Source organism: Saccopteryx leptura, chromosome 4 (genome assembly GCF_036850995.1).
Source record: "Saccopteryx leptura isolate mSacLep1 chromosome 4, mSacLep1_pri_phased_curated, whole genome shotgun sequence".
Classification (NCBI taxonomy): domain Eukaryota; kingdom Metazoa; phylum Chordata; class Mammalia; order Chiroptera; family Emballonuridae; genus Saccopteryx; species Saccopteryx leptura.
Window position 1 is genome coordinate 21642433 of NC_089506.1, and position 13167 is coordinate 21655599.

General features: G+C 45.8%; 1 protein-coding gene across 2 annotated transcripts in view; it reads right to left on the reverse strand.

Moving 5' to 3' along the window:
• Nucleotides 1–8747: 8747 nt before the first annotated feature.
• Nucleotides 8748–13167, reverse strand: part of MFHAS1 (multifunctional ROCO family signaling regulator 1) — a 75438-nt gene continuing 71018 nt past the window's right edge. For both annotated transcript variants that reach the window (XR_010751021.1, XM_066380265.1), the window contains one exon: nt 8748–11473. Coding sequence is in view for 1 of the 2 variants with exons in the window: in XM_066380265.1 (XP_066236362.1) it covers nt 11440–11473 (34 nt within the window). In the remaining variant the exon portion in view is untranslated. The remainder of the gene's footprint in view (nt 11474–13167) is intronic.

Consider the following 13167-nt stretch of genomic DNA (forward strand, 5'->3'; position numbering starts at 1 on the left):
ACCAGATTTAGTCTTTCCCTTTAGCTGTGTTAAATGTCGTCCTCATTTTTACAAGGGACAGCCCTTGCACAGAAAATGTACCACTCACCCAACCTGTCCACTTGAGAACTTGAACATTTAGTTCTTTTCACTTGCATTTAAAAATAACACTGTGATAAAATCTTTGAAGGCCAGTGGATGTATGAAGGGGTTCATTCACTATCTATTGGACCCTGCAGCTGCGGAGACAGCAGTCCTAGCGGCTGTCCCCCGATACCATGTATGACTAAGAAGAAAAGTGTCACAGCCCCAAATGGAGCCCGTTCCTCGAGGCCTCTGCATGACAAACACAGGGCTAGTCACAAGGAGAACCAGCTCAGAAGTGTGTGTGGGTCAGTGCAATTAGAAAATGACCCTAATGTTGACAGGCCAGCTCCACTAATTTTGTGTGTGGGACAATGGCCTTACAAACTGGCATAGAGTCTATTCAAACTGTGGAAGGGACCTCAAGCAATCACTGGGTAGAGAGATGAGCAGTTTGTGGCCTAGAAAGTCTCATGACATGTGCAAGATCCCAGGACTAGTTAGCGGCTGAGTCTTTACCCAGATCACCTGATTGCAAGCCTGTGCTTATTCTAATATAGCATTAGCTGTATCTCTGGCCCATGGAGACTTGGCAAGGTCAATGCACTTGGCAGGAAGGGTTGAGAGATAAGCCTAGACATGTGCGAAAGCACCTCTTTTTATGTTGCTACCACCTGCACAAAAGCAGTGGAATTTTCTGGTGCAGCCTGGACAGTGACAGTCATCCCCTTGTCTTCATTTGCATCTTTTAGGAGGAAACAAAATTTATTTTAAAATTTATTTTCCCAGCCCCTTATTTATAGCAAGCCCCTTATGCATGAAGAAATAGCTCCAAATCAAGACTCTTTCCTATGAGATGCAAACCAGTCGGCAGTGGAACATGTGACCAGGGAACTGTGATTTCCTGACCTGAGCATCATTAAACCCCATCAATACCATCCATTAGCTGGTTTTCATGGAATTGTGTAAATACAGTTTTGCCAGTTCCAAGCACTTGGAAGTATTTCATTACACCTTCTTCCTAGCTCTGGACAACAATGACCACATGCCAAGGCTGAAAAATTAACTAACTAGCTGTCCATCAGCTAGTGATTTGTAGGAAGACAGCTAGACCAAAGTCTTTAGAGACACGCCATCATTTCAGATTGAAGAGTGTTTCAAAATTAAAATATTTATTTATTATTATTTTTTTTTATTTTAGAGAAATAAAACAGGTGGTGGGGGAGAGGGAGAGAGAGAGAAATGTCAATTTGTTGTTCCACTTATCTTTGCATTCACTGGTTGACTCTTGTATGCGCCCTGACTGGGGATCAAACCTGCAACCTTGGTGTACTGGGACAATGCTCTAACCAACTGAGCGACCCAGCCAGAATACATGGCATCATTTCAATGTTACTCTAGGATATGAGGGGCTAATGAGAGAGACTCATGCCCGTTTGCATGGATGTGGAAGGTGGGGATGAGGAAAGGGTGGATGTCCTCATTTCTCCCTCCCTGGCTCCCCAGAGGTTGAATTTAGTTTAACTTAATCAATATGCATTAAAGGGATGCCACATGGAAGGTGTGGCCAAGGAGTTCAAGTCCCTGAAGGTGAGACGGACATAAAATAACTTAAACTCTGAGCCAGAATGGCAGACATGTCACAATGGCCGCAGAAGTGCCAACTGGTACAGGCAAGAGAGAAATTAACTTTGCCTGAGATTCTGGAAAGCATTTGAGCTGGGCTCGCAGGGAGGAAAGGATTGAGCAGGTAGAGAGAATCCTACGAATTCTGAACAGGGTGAATCAAAGGCACATAGCGGGGGGGGGGGGCAGGGCACAAGTGCAGGGCACAGGTGGGGGATGACTAATCCTGTGTGAGTGGTGGACGGTATGGTCTCTGGCACCAGGAAACCAGCTCTCAGCAGAGGCCGGCCCGCCTTACCTGGGACTGCATCTCCAGAGCCCGAACAGGGCTCAGCACACAACAAGTGCCTAATAATTCAGTGGAGGAATTCCTAGCAAAGACTGTGCTGCTTCAGTTGGCTATTTTTGGTGCAAGTGCAGAGATCCATTCAAGTTACTCAAGCAATGGGTGGGGCTCCGGGGAGGTGAGTCATTTGAAGAATGTATTTGGACTGGAACAATAAAGGCAACTGTAGGGACCCTGACTGTCTCCAGACCCACGCACAGGGACATGGTCTCTGGCATGCTTTTCTGCATTGTTGAGTGCTATTCTCTGCTAGCTTCTCTGGCTTTGTCCAGGTCTCTGCTCCACCTTAACTTTGGTCTGGAAGTGGTTCTAATGGCCGCTCTGATCCTTCTCTCCACATCCAACATTCTTCCCACTTCCGCTGCGGGTTAGCTCGGTCTTTTCTGTTTCTAGTTCTAGGAGCAGGAAACTTGGTGGCCTGGTCAGTTTTTGCATGCCAGGCCACCAGATACTCATGTCTATTTAGCCAGTGATGTTGACCTGGCAGAGGGGCACTGGGAGCTGTGGGCAAGGGTATTGCCCTTGGACTTGGGTGTGCTTGCACCAATAGTCTCAAGCACCCCTGTAGAGGGAATAGAGTTAAGTTACATTGGTAGGATAGATTAATGCCAATTGACCAAGAGATGACCTGCATGCAGGAGCCACATGTTGTGGAAGGCTTTCGCCAGGGCACAGGCCGCTGGCTTTACTTCCTTTTATGTCCCCAGACTCCAGCATGCCACTGGCTCGCAGCCAGCGCCCCCAAACAACTCATTGCCCACAAATATTTTCCTTTATTTCAGTTTTGACAGGGTTTTTGGATAGACACATGCTTTTATTTCTCTTGGGTACAGATGTGGCGTGGAGAAGTAGAATGTTTAACACTGGGAAAAACTGCCAAAGTGTTTGCCAAATTGTCATTACCATTTCAGCAGCGATGGACAAGGGTTCCAATCTCCCCGCATCCTTGTCAGCACGTACACAGTCTCTGTTTGCGGGGATGTGACGTGGCAGCTCGCTGGAGTCTTGATCGGCATTTCCCTCATCTTTTCTAATCTCCCTTCTGTTTTCTTCCTTGGCCCATTGGCGATTTACTGTCATGTTGTTGCATCTTTAGATTTTTGTGCAGGACCTAAATTTCCTTTTCTTCCTGAAGGACAGACCCTTTTTCATAATGAAATGTCCCTCTTTCTCTCTAGTCACAATTTTTTGTTTGTTTTAATATCTCTTTTGTCTAATGTTAGTTCAGCCACTCCAGCTCTTTGATGGTGGTTTTTGGCCATATGATCTGGTATATCTTTGTCCAACCTAACATTTTCCATCTATTTGTATTTTTAAATTAAAATCTGCCTTCTGTAGAGAGCATAATTTTTAAACCCAATTACACAGTCTCTGTCTTTGATTGGGTTGTTTAACCCATTCACATTTAATGTTCCTAATGATACGGTTAGATTTACAACCGCTGCGCTGGTTTTTGTTCTCCATGTTACATACGTTTTTTGTCCCTCTATTCCTCCCTCACGCCTACTTCTGTATTAAGCAGGTATTTTCTAGCATAACATTTTAATTCTTTTAATGCCTGCTTAAATATATTTTTGAATTATTTTCTTAAGGAGTGCTCTAAGTCTTACAATATACATTTTAACTCACCACAATCTATTTCGGATTTATACTATATCTGAAAGGGTCTCCTAAAAAAAATTAAAATTAAAGTTTTCATAAATCAAATCAAATTCCCCATTCAAATTTCAGAGGTGTATTTATTCAAAATATCTTTGGCTGCACTAAAACAACATGTAAGAATACAGCAAACTTATTTTAAATTTCCTATTTAAGAAATACTGGTTTTCTAATAATGTAGTACTTCTTCAATAATCTTCCAACAAATTTTTCTGGCAGAAATTTTAAACTAGGGGAAGTATCTTTAAAAGCTTTCGGGTCCTCGAGACTACAGGGACCCACTTGGCCTCTCTGTGGGCCGACACTGTGTCCTCACCCTCCGTTTCCCAGTCACATACCATTTTCATAATTTTTGCCATATACTCACCATTTTTTCTGTGTACCACCTGCATTTACCACTTAATGTATTTTTTTCTTTCTAATAGATTTGAAGTATTTCTTTGTAAAAATTTTTTTTAATTTAGTGAGAGGAGGGGAGGCCGAGATAAACTCCTGCATGTACCCCACTGAGATTCACCTGGCAACCCACTAGGGGGCGATGCTCTGCCCATCTGGAGCCCTTGCTCCTTTGCAACAAGAGCCATTTTCTTTTCTTTTCTTTTTTTTTTACTGTCTGGAGCCATCCTCAGTGCCCAGGGCCAACTCGCTCTAATGAAGCCATGGCTGCAGGAGGAAAGAAGAAAAAAGAGAGAGAGAGAAGCGAGAGGGGAAGGGGTGAAGTAGCAGATGGGCATTTCTCTTGTGTGCCCTGACTGGGAATCGAACCCAGGACATCAACATGCCTGGCTGACACTCTATCACTGAACCAACCGGCCAGGGCCTTTAAATGTATTCATTTTTAAAGCTAATATTTTATCACTAGTGCAAATAACCAATTGTAAATAAAATGAAAACAAAAATTATTAGTTTGCTAGAAACTGTCAGACTCAGACCTTGAGTCGTGCTTCCTAGGCAAAGAAAAGAGAGAACTATGCGAGTAACTAGAACAAGATTAGCTGTATTTGATTAGTGTTCACCACTGCTAGGCATGGTCATGAGCACTTTACACATAGTATCTCCTAATATTCACAACTGTAGGAGATAGATTATTTCCTCTACTTTACACATGAAGAAATTGAGCCACAAGGGGAACAAACAGATGACAGAACCAGAATCCTATTGGTGGCAGTCTAGGGTGAGTGCTCTAACCCAGTGGTCCCCAACCCCCGGGCCATGGACCGGTGCTGGTCCGTGGGCCATTTAGTACCAGTCTGAAGAGAAAGAATAAATAACTTACATTATTTCCATTTTATTTATATTTAAGTCTGAACGATGTTTTATTTTTTTTAAATGACCAGATTCACCTGACCAAGCGGTGGCGCAGTGGATAGAGCGTCAGACTGGAATGCGGAAGACCCAGGTTCGAGACCCGGAGGTTGCCAGCTTGAGCACCGGCTCGTCTGGCTTGAGCAAAAAGCTCACCAGCTTGGACCCAAGGTCGCTGGCTCGAGCAAGGGGTTACTCGGTCTGCTGAAGGCCCGCGGTCAAGGCACATATGAGAAAGCAATCAATGAACAACTAACGAAAAACTGATGATTGATGCTTCTCATCTCTCTCCGTTCCTGTCTGTCTGTCCCTATCTATCCCTCTCTCTGACTCTCTCTCTGTCCCTGTAAAAAAAAATAAAAAATTAAAAAAGAAAAAATAACCAGATTCCCTCTGTTACATCCATCTAAGACTCACTCTTGACGCTTGTCTCGGTTACGTGATACATTTATCCGTCCCACCCTAAAGGCCGGTCCATGAAAATATTTTCTGACATTAAACCGGTCTATGGCCCAAAAATGGTTGGGGACCACTGCTCTAACCCACCATGCAATCCTGCCTCCCTCTGGCATCCAAGACCCACAAAGAAAAGTGATTCTTATCCTCAGCTGCCGTGGCTGCCTCTCAGGCAGCGCTGGCGGGATATGTCCCATCGCTCTTTTAATTAAAGTCTGCCTCCTTGAGAAGGCGTAATTCTTTAATCCAATCATGTAATCTGTCTCTTGATTGAGCTGTTGAAACCATTAACATTTAAATTTTTTTAATTGTTATTTATTGATTTTAGAGAGAGGGAGAGGAAGAGGGAGGAGATAGATTTGTTGTTCCACGTATTTACGCATCGTTCACATTTAATGTCAGCGATGATACGGTTAGTGCAAAGCTCTCAGATTGCGCTGTGGGAACGCTGGTCTCAGAGGGAGTCCGCAGACAACTCTGGGAAGGACTTCCCTCCACACCCCCGTACACACAGAAAGGCTGCATCTATCCCCTTTGGACATCCACCGTCTCTATGCGCACCTACTAGTGTTCGAGTCCTGCAACAATAACTCTTCAGCTTTACGGAACGCAGAGTTTTTCAGATTTACTTGATTTCAGAACTCTTCCACAGAAGAACAAATATTAGCATATCAGGAGACAGGAATGTTTCATGGAGCACTTGGGGAAACACCGCTCATTTCATTCAAAACTCTTTTTTTGTATATCAAGATGAAGAAGACATTTCTTGCCTGGGCTTAAATATTCCAATAGAGTTCCTGTTACCAGGTGAATTTTCTCATGCCATCAAACCCAGATAACTTTTTTTTTTAATGTGTTTGTTTGTTTTTTTAATTTTTTATTTATTTATTATTTACAGAGACAAAGAATGAGTCAGAGAGAGGGATAGACAGGGACAGACAGGCAGGAACAGAGAGAGATGAGAACCACCAATCATTAGTTTTTCATTGCACGTTGCAACACCTTAGTTGTTCATTGATTGCTTTCTCATATGTGCCTTGACCACGGGCCTTCAGAAGACCGAGTAACCCCTTGCTGGAGCCAGCGACCTTGGGTTCAAGCTGGTGGGCTTTTTGCTCAAACCAGATGAGCCTGCGCTCAAGCTGGCGACCTCGAGGTCTCGAACCTGGGTCCTCGGCATCCCAGTCCAACGCTCTATCCACTGCGCCACCGTCTGGTCAGGCAAACCCAGATAACTTTAAAGGGTCATCTGCTTTCTAAAACCTCTTCCAGGTTCTTTCGTGCTCAGTGCAGCAGTAGCAAGTTCTACCAGGGGCGACCCTCCCGGCTCCCGGGACCAGCGGGTAAGAGAAACAGGCACAGGCAACGGGAAACCCTGGGCTTCTGAACTCCACACCTGAGCAGTCCACCTGTGGACTCAAAGCAAACCTGGATCTACTTCAGAAAGCTCACAAGGGAGTAGGAGAAACAGACTTGGGAGGGAAGGAGAGATGTGATAAATCAGGAGTTTCTAACTGTCCCACGGACACCCGCTGACCAAGTTTAAAGAACTCCAGACAAGGCTCTTGGCAAAGAAAAAACAGGCCCACAGCCATGACTTCTGCTCCCGTGCTGTCCACCAGGAGAGATGGCGGGCTGAGCACTCTGCCTCACCCACCCGGACCGGCGTGGAAGAGCAAGCCCGTCGACACCATTCTTCTGCAAATTCTGACTGCCACATGGTTTCAGCTTCTCTGCTGGCAGAAGTACCTTTGGATGCAGGGCTCCCAGGGGCTCCTCCTACCTTCCAGGAGTCTCACAGCGAAGCCCTCCTGCCTGAGGGGCTCTTCTTCCCTGCGTCCCAAAATGCCCCAGGTCACGGCATTCCTGCTCTGGGTCCTTCCCTGGAGCCTGTGGCTTCTGCGGGAAGCATCCATGTTGGGGACCAAAAAGCCAACAGGGTTTTTGCAGTTTAGATTTTTGGGGGACAGAGGTGTGGGCAACTGGCTGTAAGCTGACAGTCTGCCCAACCCCCCACCTCATTTGCCTGATTAAGTTGCAAAAGGCTAAGCCCTTCCCCACACCTCCATGTTAGCTGATACTCATCCTACCCCCCATGTCCTCCAGAAAGACTGGAGGCAAGTTTCTTCTATCCTGTTTTGTATAAAGTTAAGATGTTATGTATGGTGGGGGTTTTCTGCACTTGGTAAAAATTCTTGGGTTGCCTTGGAAACGTGATCAGAGATCTCATTGATTTGCTAATAGCCCACTTTATCCTATAAATAAATAAGATGTGGTTTTTGAGCACGTTCTGTTTCTGCTATCAGCTTTGCAGAGCCCTCCCAAACCTATTCTTTAATTTTTTATTTTTTTTTTGTATTTTTCTGAAGTTGGAAACGAGGAGGCAGTCAGACAGACTCCCGCATGCGCCCGACCGGGATCCACCCGGCACGCCCACCAGGGGGTGATGCTCTGCCCATCTGGGGCATTGCTCTGTTGCAACCAGAGCCATTCTAGTCCCTGAGGCAGAGGCCACAGAGCCATCCTCAGCACCTGGGACAACTTTGCTCCAATGGAGCCTTGGCTGCGGGAGAGGAAGAGAGAGACAGAGAGGAAGGAGAGGGGGAGGGGTGGAGAAGCAGATGAGTGCTTCTCCTGTGTGCCCTGGCCGGGAATCAAACCCAGGACTTCTGCATGCCAGGCCGATGCTCTACCACCGAGCCAACCGGCCAGGGCCCTATTCTTTAAGCGTACTGTATTTTCTTAATTCCATGCTGTTCCCACTCAGGACCTGGAATTACTAGTCGCACTGGTTCACGACACATCCACATTCTTTTCCTTTCTTTATCTTCTCAACTGTCCTGTAAAGAGAGAGGGAGAAGAGAGCCTCTGGCCCTGGCACCTGCGGGTCAGCTCTTTCAGCCTGCAAACATACACCCCTCGCCCGCAAACATACACCCCTCACCCACAGGTACAAGGTGGCGGCAAGGACTTCTGCTAAGAGCCCAGGGAAGAGGAGCTTGCGAGCTTAGCGTCCATTCATATACAGTACTTCGATTCAGGAGTATGGCAGATCACTGAAATGGATCTGATTTCAGAGACCAGAGCCGATATTCCAGAGGGAACTCTCCAGCCTGAAAATGGAGGGCTGAGTATAAAACAGTTTCCCTCTTCGGACTCAATCCCCAAACAGAGCTGCCCCTTCCACCTCCCATGGCTCAAAACGGACTTCACTAAAAACAGAAAACAGTTCTTCCTTAACTGATAAGATTAAAACTAAAAACAAAACAGAAATAAACAAACTCTAGGTATATAACTGCTTAAACATTTGTATTTTTATTGAACTTTTTGAAAAAAAATTTTTTTATTTCTGCCCGGTTACAATTAAATAGGAAGCCGCAATTATAACTCACAAACTGTGGCATGAAAAATAACACACACCCCATCAGGAATGACACCAAGCCTTTTCCATCTGACTCATTCACAAGAGTCCACCGCACAAGTGTCAAACATGAGCACGGTCATTTTTTTTTTTCTTGGAAGGGGGAAAAACATTTATTCTGGCAGCACTTTTACAATTCCAGGAAGTGGTTTTGATACCACAAGTTGCAGGAATAAAACCATACCAAACATGGAGGGAGGCTTTTTTTTCTTAGGAGGCCAGGGACAACTTGGCTGCAGACTCCCGTTGTGCTTAGCGAGCTGCCCGGCTGCCTCGGCTGCCTGAGCCTTCCCAGGTGTTGGACGAGGAACCGGACTGCCCTGCACGGCTGGTGAAGAGACCTCAGAGCCGAGTGTCGAGTGTCGTCTGTATCTCCAACCCTCCCCCCTCCCGGAAGCAGGTTCTCAAGCTTTTCTGGAGCTGCTTTCGGTCACACGACCCTCTATCACGATGACTTTTTTACTTAAACACATGTGACACCAAGATTTCTTCTCACTCTGCTTCTCGAGAGTTCACATATCTGACGGCACAAAACATCACTTGTCAAAAATAGCAGATAGTCAGAACGTGGGCATTTATGTTCATAACAATAGCACATGTCCTGTAAGGTATGCCACCCTAAGGAGCGTCTTTAATTTAATGTGGTCCCTTGGAGAATAGCTCAAAGTCATACATTTAAGACGGGTCAAAAATCAGTTGATTTGACAGTTTAGGAACTGTCTCATGCCAATTAAAAAACTTTTATGCCCAACAATTCAATGGTGCATAAAGGAATTAGATGTTAGCATTCACTTTATACTTACACACACACACACACACGCGTGCACGCACAGGCGCACACACGAGAACTGTGACCAAAGGATTAACCAGCTTATTTTTTGTGACTGTGTCTAAAGATAACAAAATCTGAAATTTGAGGTGTCATGTTCAAGTATTTAAAAATGGAGACATAATCTGATTCCACTTGATTTTTCCTATCATAAGAAATCATATTTGTTTACCTGGAGGTTCTGGAATTAGTAAAGTTAACACCTGGGGCACAAAATATTCTACAAAAATCAATCTGTGATTTGCTTTTTCTTTTTTGCAATGCAGCTGCTTGCTTGTTTGCTATGCCTTGTAAAAAATCTGTTGAGAAGTTGTATACTGTGGCATTCCAAGAGTTAATTAATACTTTATAAAAGAATACTACCAGCTGATTCACTTTTCCTGTCTTACACTGGTGAGAAACAGTCGTACACATTTTCAATCAACACCCAGAGGAGGCAGATGTAAGCAGTCCCTCACAGTCCTCCGACTAGAACGTGTTACTACTGCAGCAGATGCTGTTTGGCCTCAATTACGATTTCAAGAGAAAGCAATTTGTTTGGTTGGCTTTTAAAGTTAGCTTCATGGAGATTTTAAAACTAGGTTTGTACCAGTTCTTGGCAGTAGATCAACCAATCAGAGGCTCTGTATTTATAATTAACCAATGGGGAACCATGCTCTCCAATTAGGCCATTGACTGTCTTAAGGTCTGACAGCCAGATGTGGAAGGCTTTCCAAGTGCTCTGCTAAATCTTTCAGACTCTGTTCTAGGAAAATAAAAAAGGTACTCATTACCAGAGTTCTTTGCATGTTTCAGAACCGACTCCTGATTAGCTCACGCTACGTAAAGCCTCAGCTCTCCACAGCTTCACTGCCCCTCTGCCCCCTCTGCGGAAGCATCCAACGCCGGAGCTCCACTGGTGCGCCGCGCAGTGACGACGCACAGTCGGCAGGAGAGCCTGGAGCAGGGACCACTCTGCCGGCGGCAGTGACAGGTGGGCAGAGGAAAGGGGAGGTGCCACCACCCTGCCCAGCGGCCTTGCACCGGAAGGAGAGGAGGGCACCTTGAAGATGCTTGCAGATTGTTGCAACCTCTACGAACCAACACTTAATCCACGGCCAGATAAATACTTTTTCTTTTTTTCCCTTAATCGGGAAAGGATTCAAGAATAAAGAATGAACAAAAAGGTCTTACGCTAAAATAAGAAATCAGCCCCATCTTGGCAGTTCTCATGCGGAATATTGCACCCAGTGTTAGCTAGCGCTAGAAGCTTCAAACGGTATAAATTTAAATGTATTTGCATATTATAAAAATAAAGATAAACATATACATATTTTTACACTAGTTCCGGAACAGCAATGAATGGTCAGTCGATCCCTCTTTCACATTGAACAGAACTGAACTCTGAGTGCTCTACCGCGGCCACCTTTACTGGACTATGGCTTATCCGCGCACGGAAAACAAAATCCCTGAGAAGCCATTCGACTTTTTTTTTTTTTTTTTTCTTTTCAAGTAGCGCTCTCCTTGGAGGATCACAGTTCTGAGGTTCGGGTTGTAAAACATTTGCTCCATATTCTCTCCCGCCCTCCCCCCGCCCCTCCCCACGGCATGGGCAGGCTGGGGTGCTCCTTCCTCTGGGAGCCCCCGGAACACCATGCCCCCAAGTCCAAGTGTGGAGAGCTGAGCAGGTGCGAAGGGAGGTCCAGGGGGTTCTGATGCTCTCTTTTCTCCACGGAAGTTCCACAGCCATAAAGGTCACTGGTTTCTGTGCTTTTCCCCGACGTTCTTCCTGTAGGGGCAGATGAGACAAAGCGCAGAAGTGACCCAAGGCCATGCTAGCCTCAAATTTTATGACAGGAAGTCCTACTAGAAAGGCATTTTTTACACTGATTTTTATTTGTTTCTAGAACTCCTTATAAAAATGTAAATGTCAGGCAACTAAAGCGCCGACAAAGGGAAGAGTCCTTTCACTAGAAACCTACCTGTCAGACGTGAGGTTCTGTCTGTGACGTGAGTTCGGGCATAACCCCACCCATTAGATATGACCACCGGTCCCACTGTGATCTCACAGCTTCGCTAGGTTCCCAGTTAGGATCCCAAACTCTGAACACAGCGCTGCTTCCTTCCCAGCGACCCACACAGACACCCACCGACACTCAAAGAACCCTCTTGGAGTAGGAATATAGACAAAAGAGCGAGAACGGAGTCTGTCTGGACTAAAAGCCATAGTTTTGCTTAAAGTGTCGTGAGCAAGGCTGACAAACTAAACCCTGGATGAACGTAAAAGGGAACTGCTGTGTCTTCAGCTAATTAAACAAAGTGACATTCAATTCAGACAAAATGGTTAATGGAAAAAATGTCATATGCCCATCCCTTATTTCAGCTTTCCTATAATGACACATAATGTGATGTTCTAAGAGCTGTTTTAGCAATGTTTCACAAAGCACGCAATGACATAAAGGGGTTACGGTCCGCTTCCCTCACCCTCCACCCTCCCTCCTCCCCCACCCCCAGCTCTCCTGAGGCTACTTGATTTTACAGGAACTGATAATTTAGCATCTGCCTAAGTCAATACATCTCTTCAGCCCATACAGGAATCCACTGGACATAATACTAATAATAATGTTATCAATAATATGCACCTGCCATTCGCTAATGGCTTACTACACACCGGGAACATCACCAATCCCTAGTACATGATTATGTCATGAGTCACCAGCTTGTCACAGTCCTGCCAGGGATGCACCGCATTCCCCTGCATTTCACCAAGAAGCAAACCAAGGTTCCAAGAGGTGAATAACCTCCCTGAGGGGACACACCACACACCAGGGGGGGATACACCACCAAGGGCAGAGCCAGGCCTGCAGGGGGTTACTGGCTCCAGCCCTGAGGACAGGTCCCTGTTTCTGTGGCACTCCGCCACCAGCACTCTCTAAAGGCCTGTTAACAGAGTCAACTTCGCAGCAGAGGGAGTTTAGAAGACCGGCGCAAATTCAAGGAATAATACAACACATATAACGGTAAAGAGGATGGCAGTGAGAAAACACACCTTTCAACCAAGCAGTTGCCTTCGGTGGTGGGAGATGTGGGTTCGAGGGAGAGGGAAGTGCTACGGGAGTGTTTTCCTCACCGATCTAAGCACCTTCGGAAATGCAGACAGCTGTGCCTGGCTGTCTGCCCCCTGAGCCACAGATCAGACTGAGAAACACGGAGTCCCAAATCAAGGGCACTGAGAGGGATGCTCCAGGGAAAAGGGAGTAAAAGGAAAACGGGTTTGAACACTTTTTCGCATTAATGCCACTTTTCATGTTTGGGATCTTAGAGGAAAAAAAAAAATCCAGCAATTCACCAACTTTCCCCACCTCTCACCGCGTCCCCGTCTCAGTAAACTCGTCGTCATCCATCAGTCAAGATCCACTCGCCCTGGCCGGTTGGCTCAGCGGTAGAGTGTCGGCCTGGCGTGCGGGGGACCCGGGTTCGATT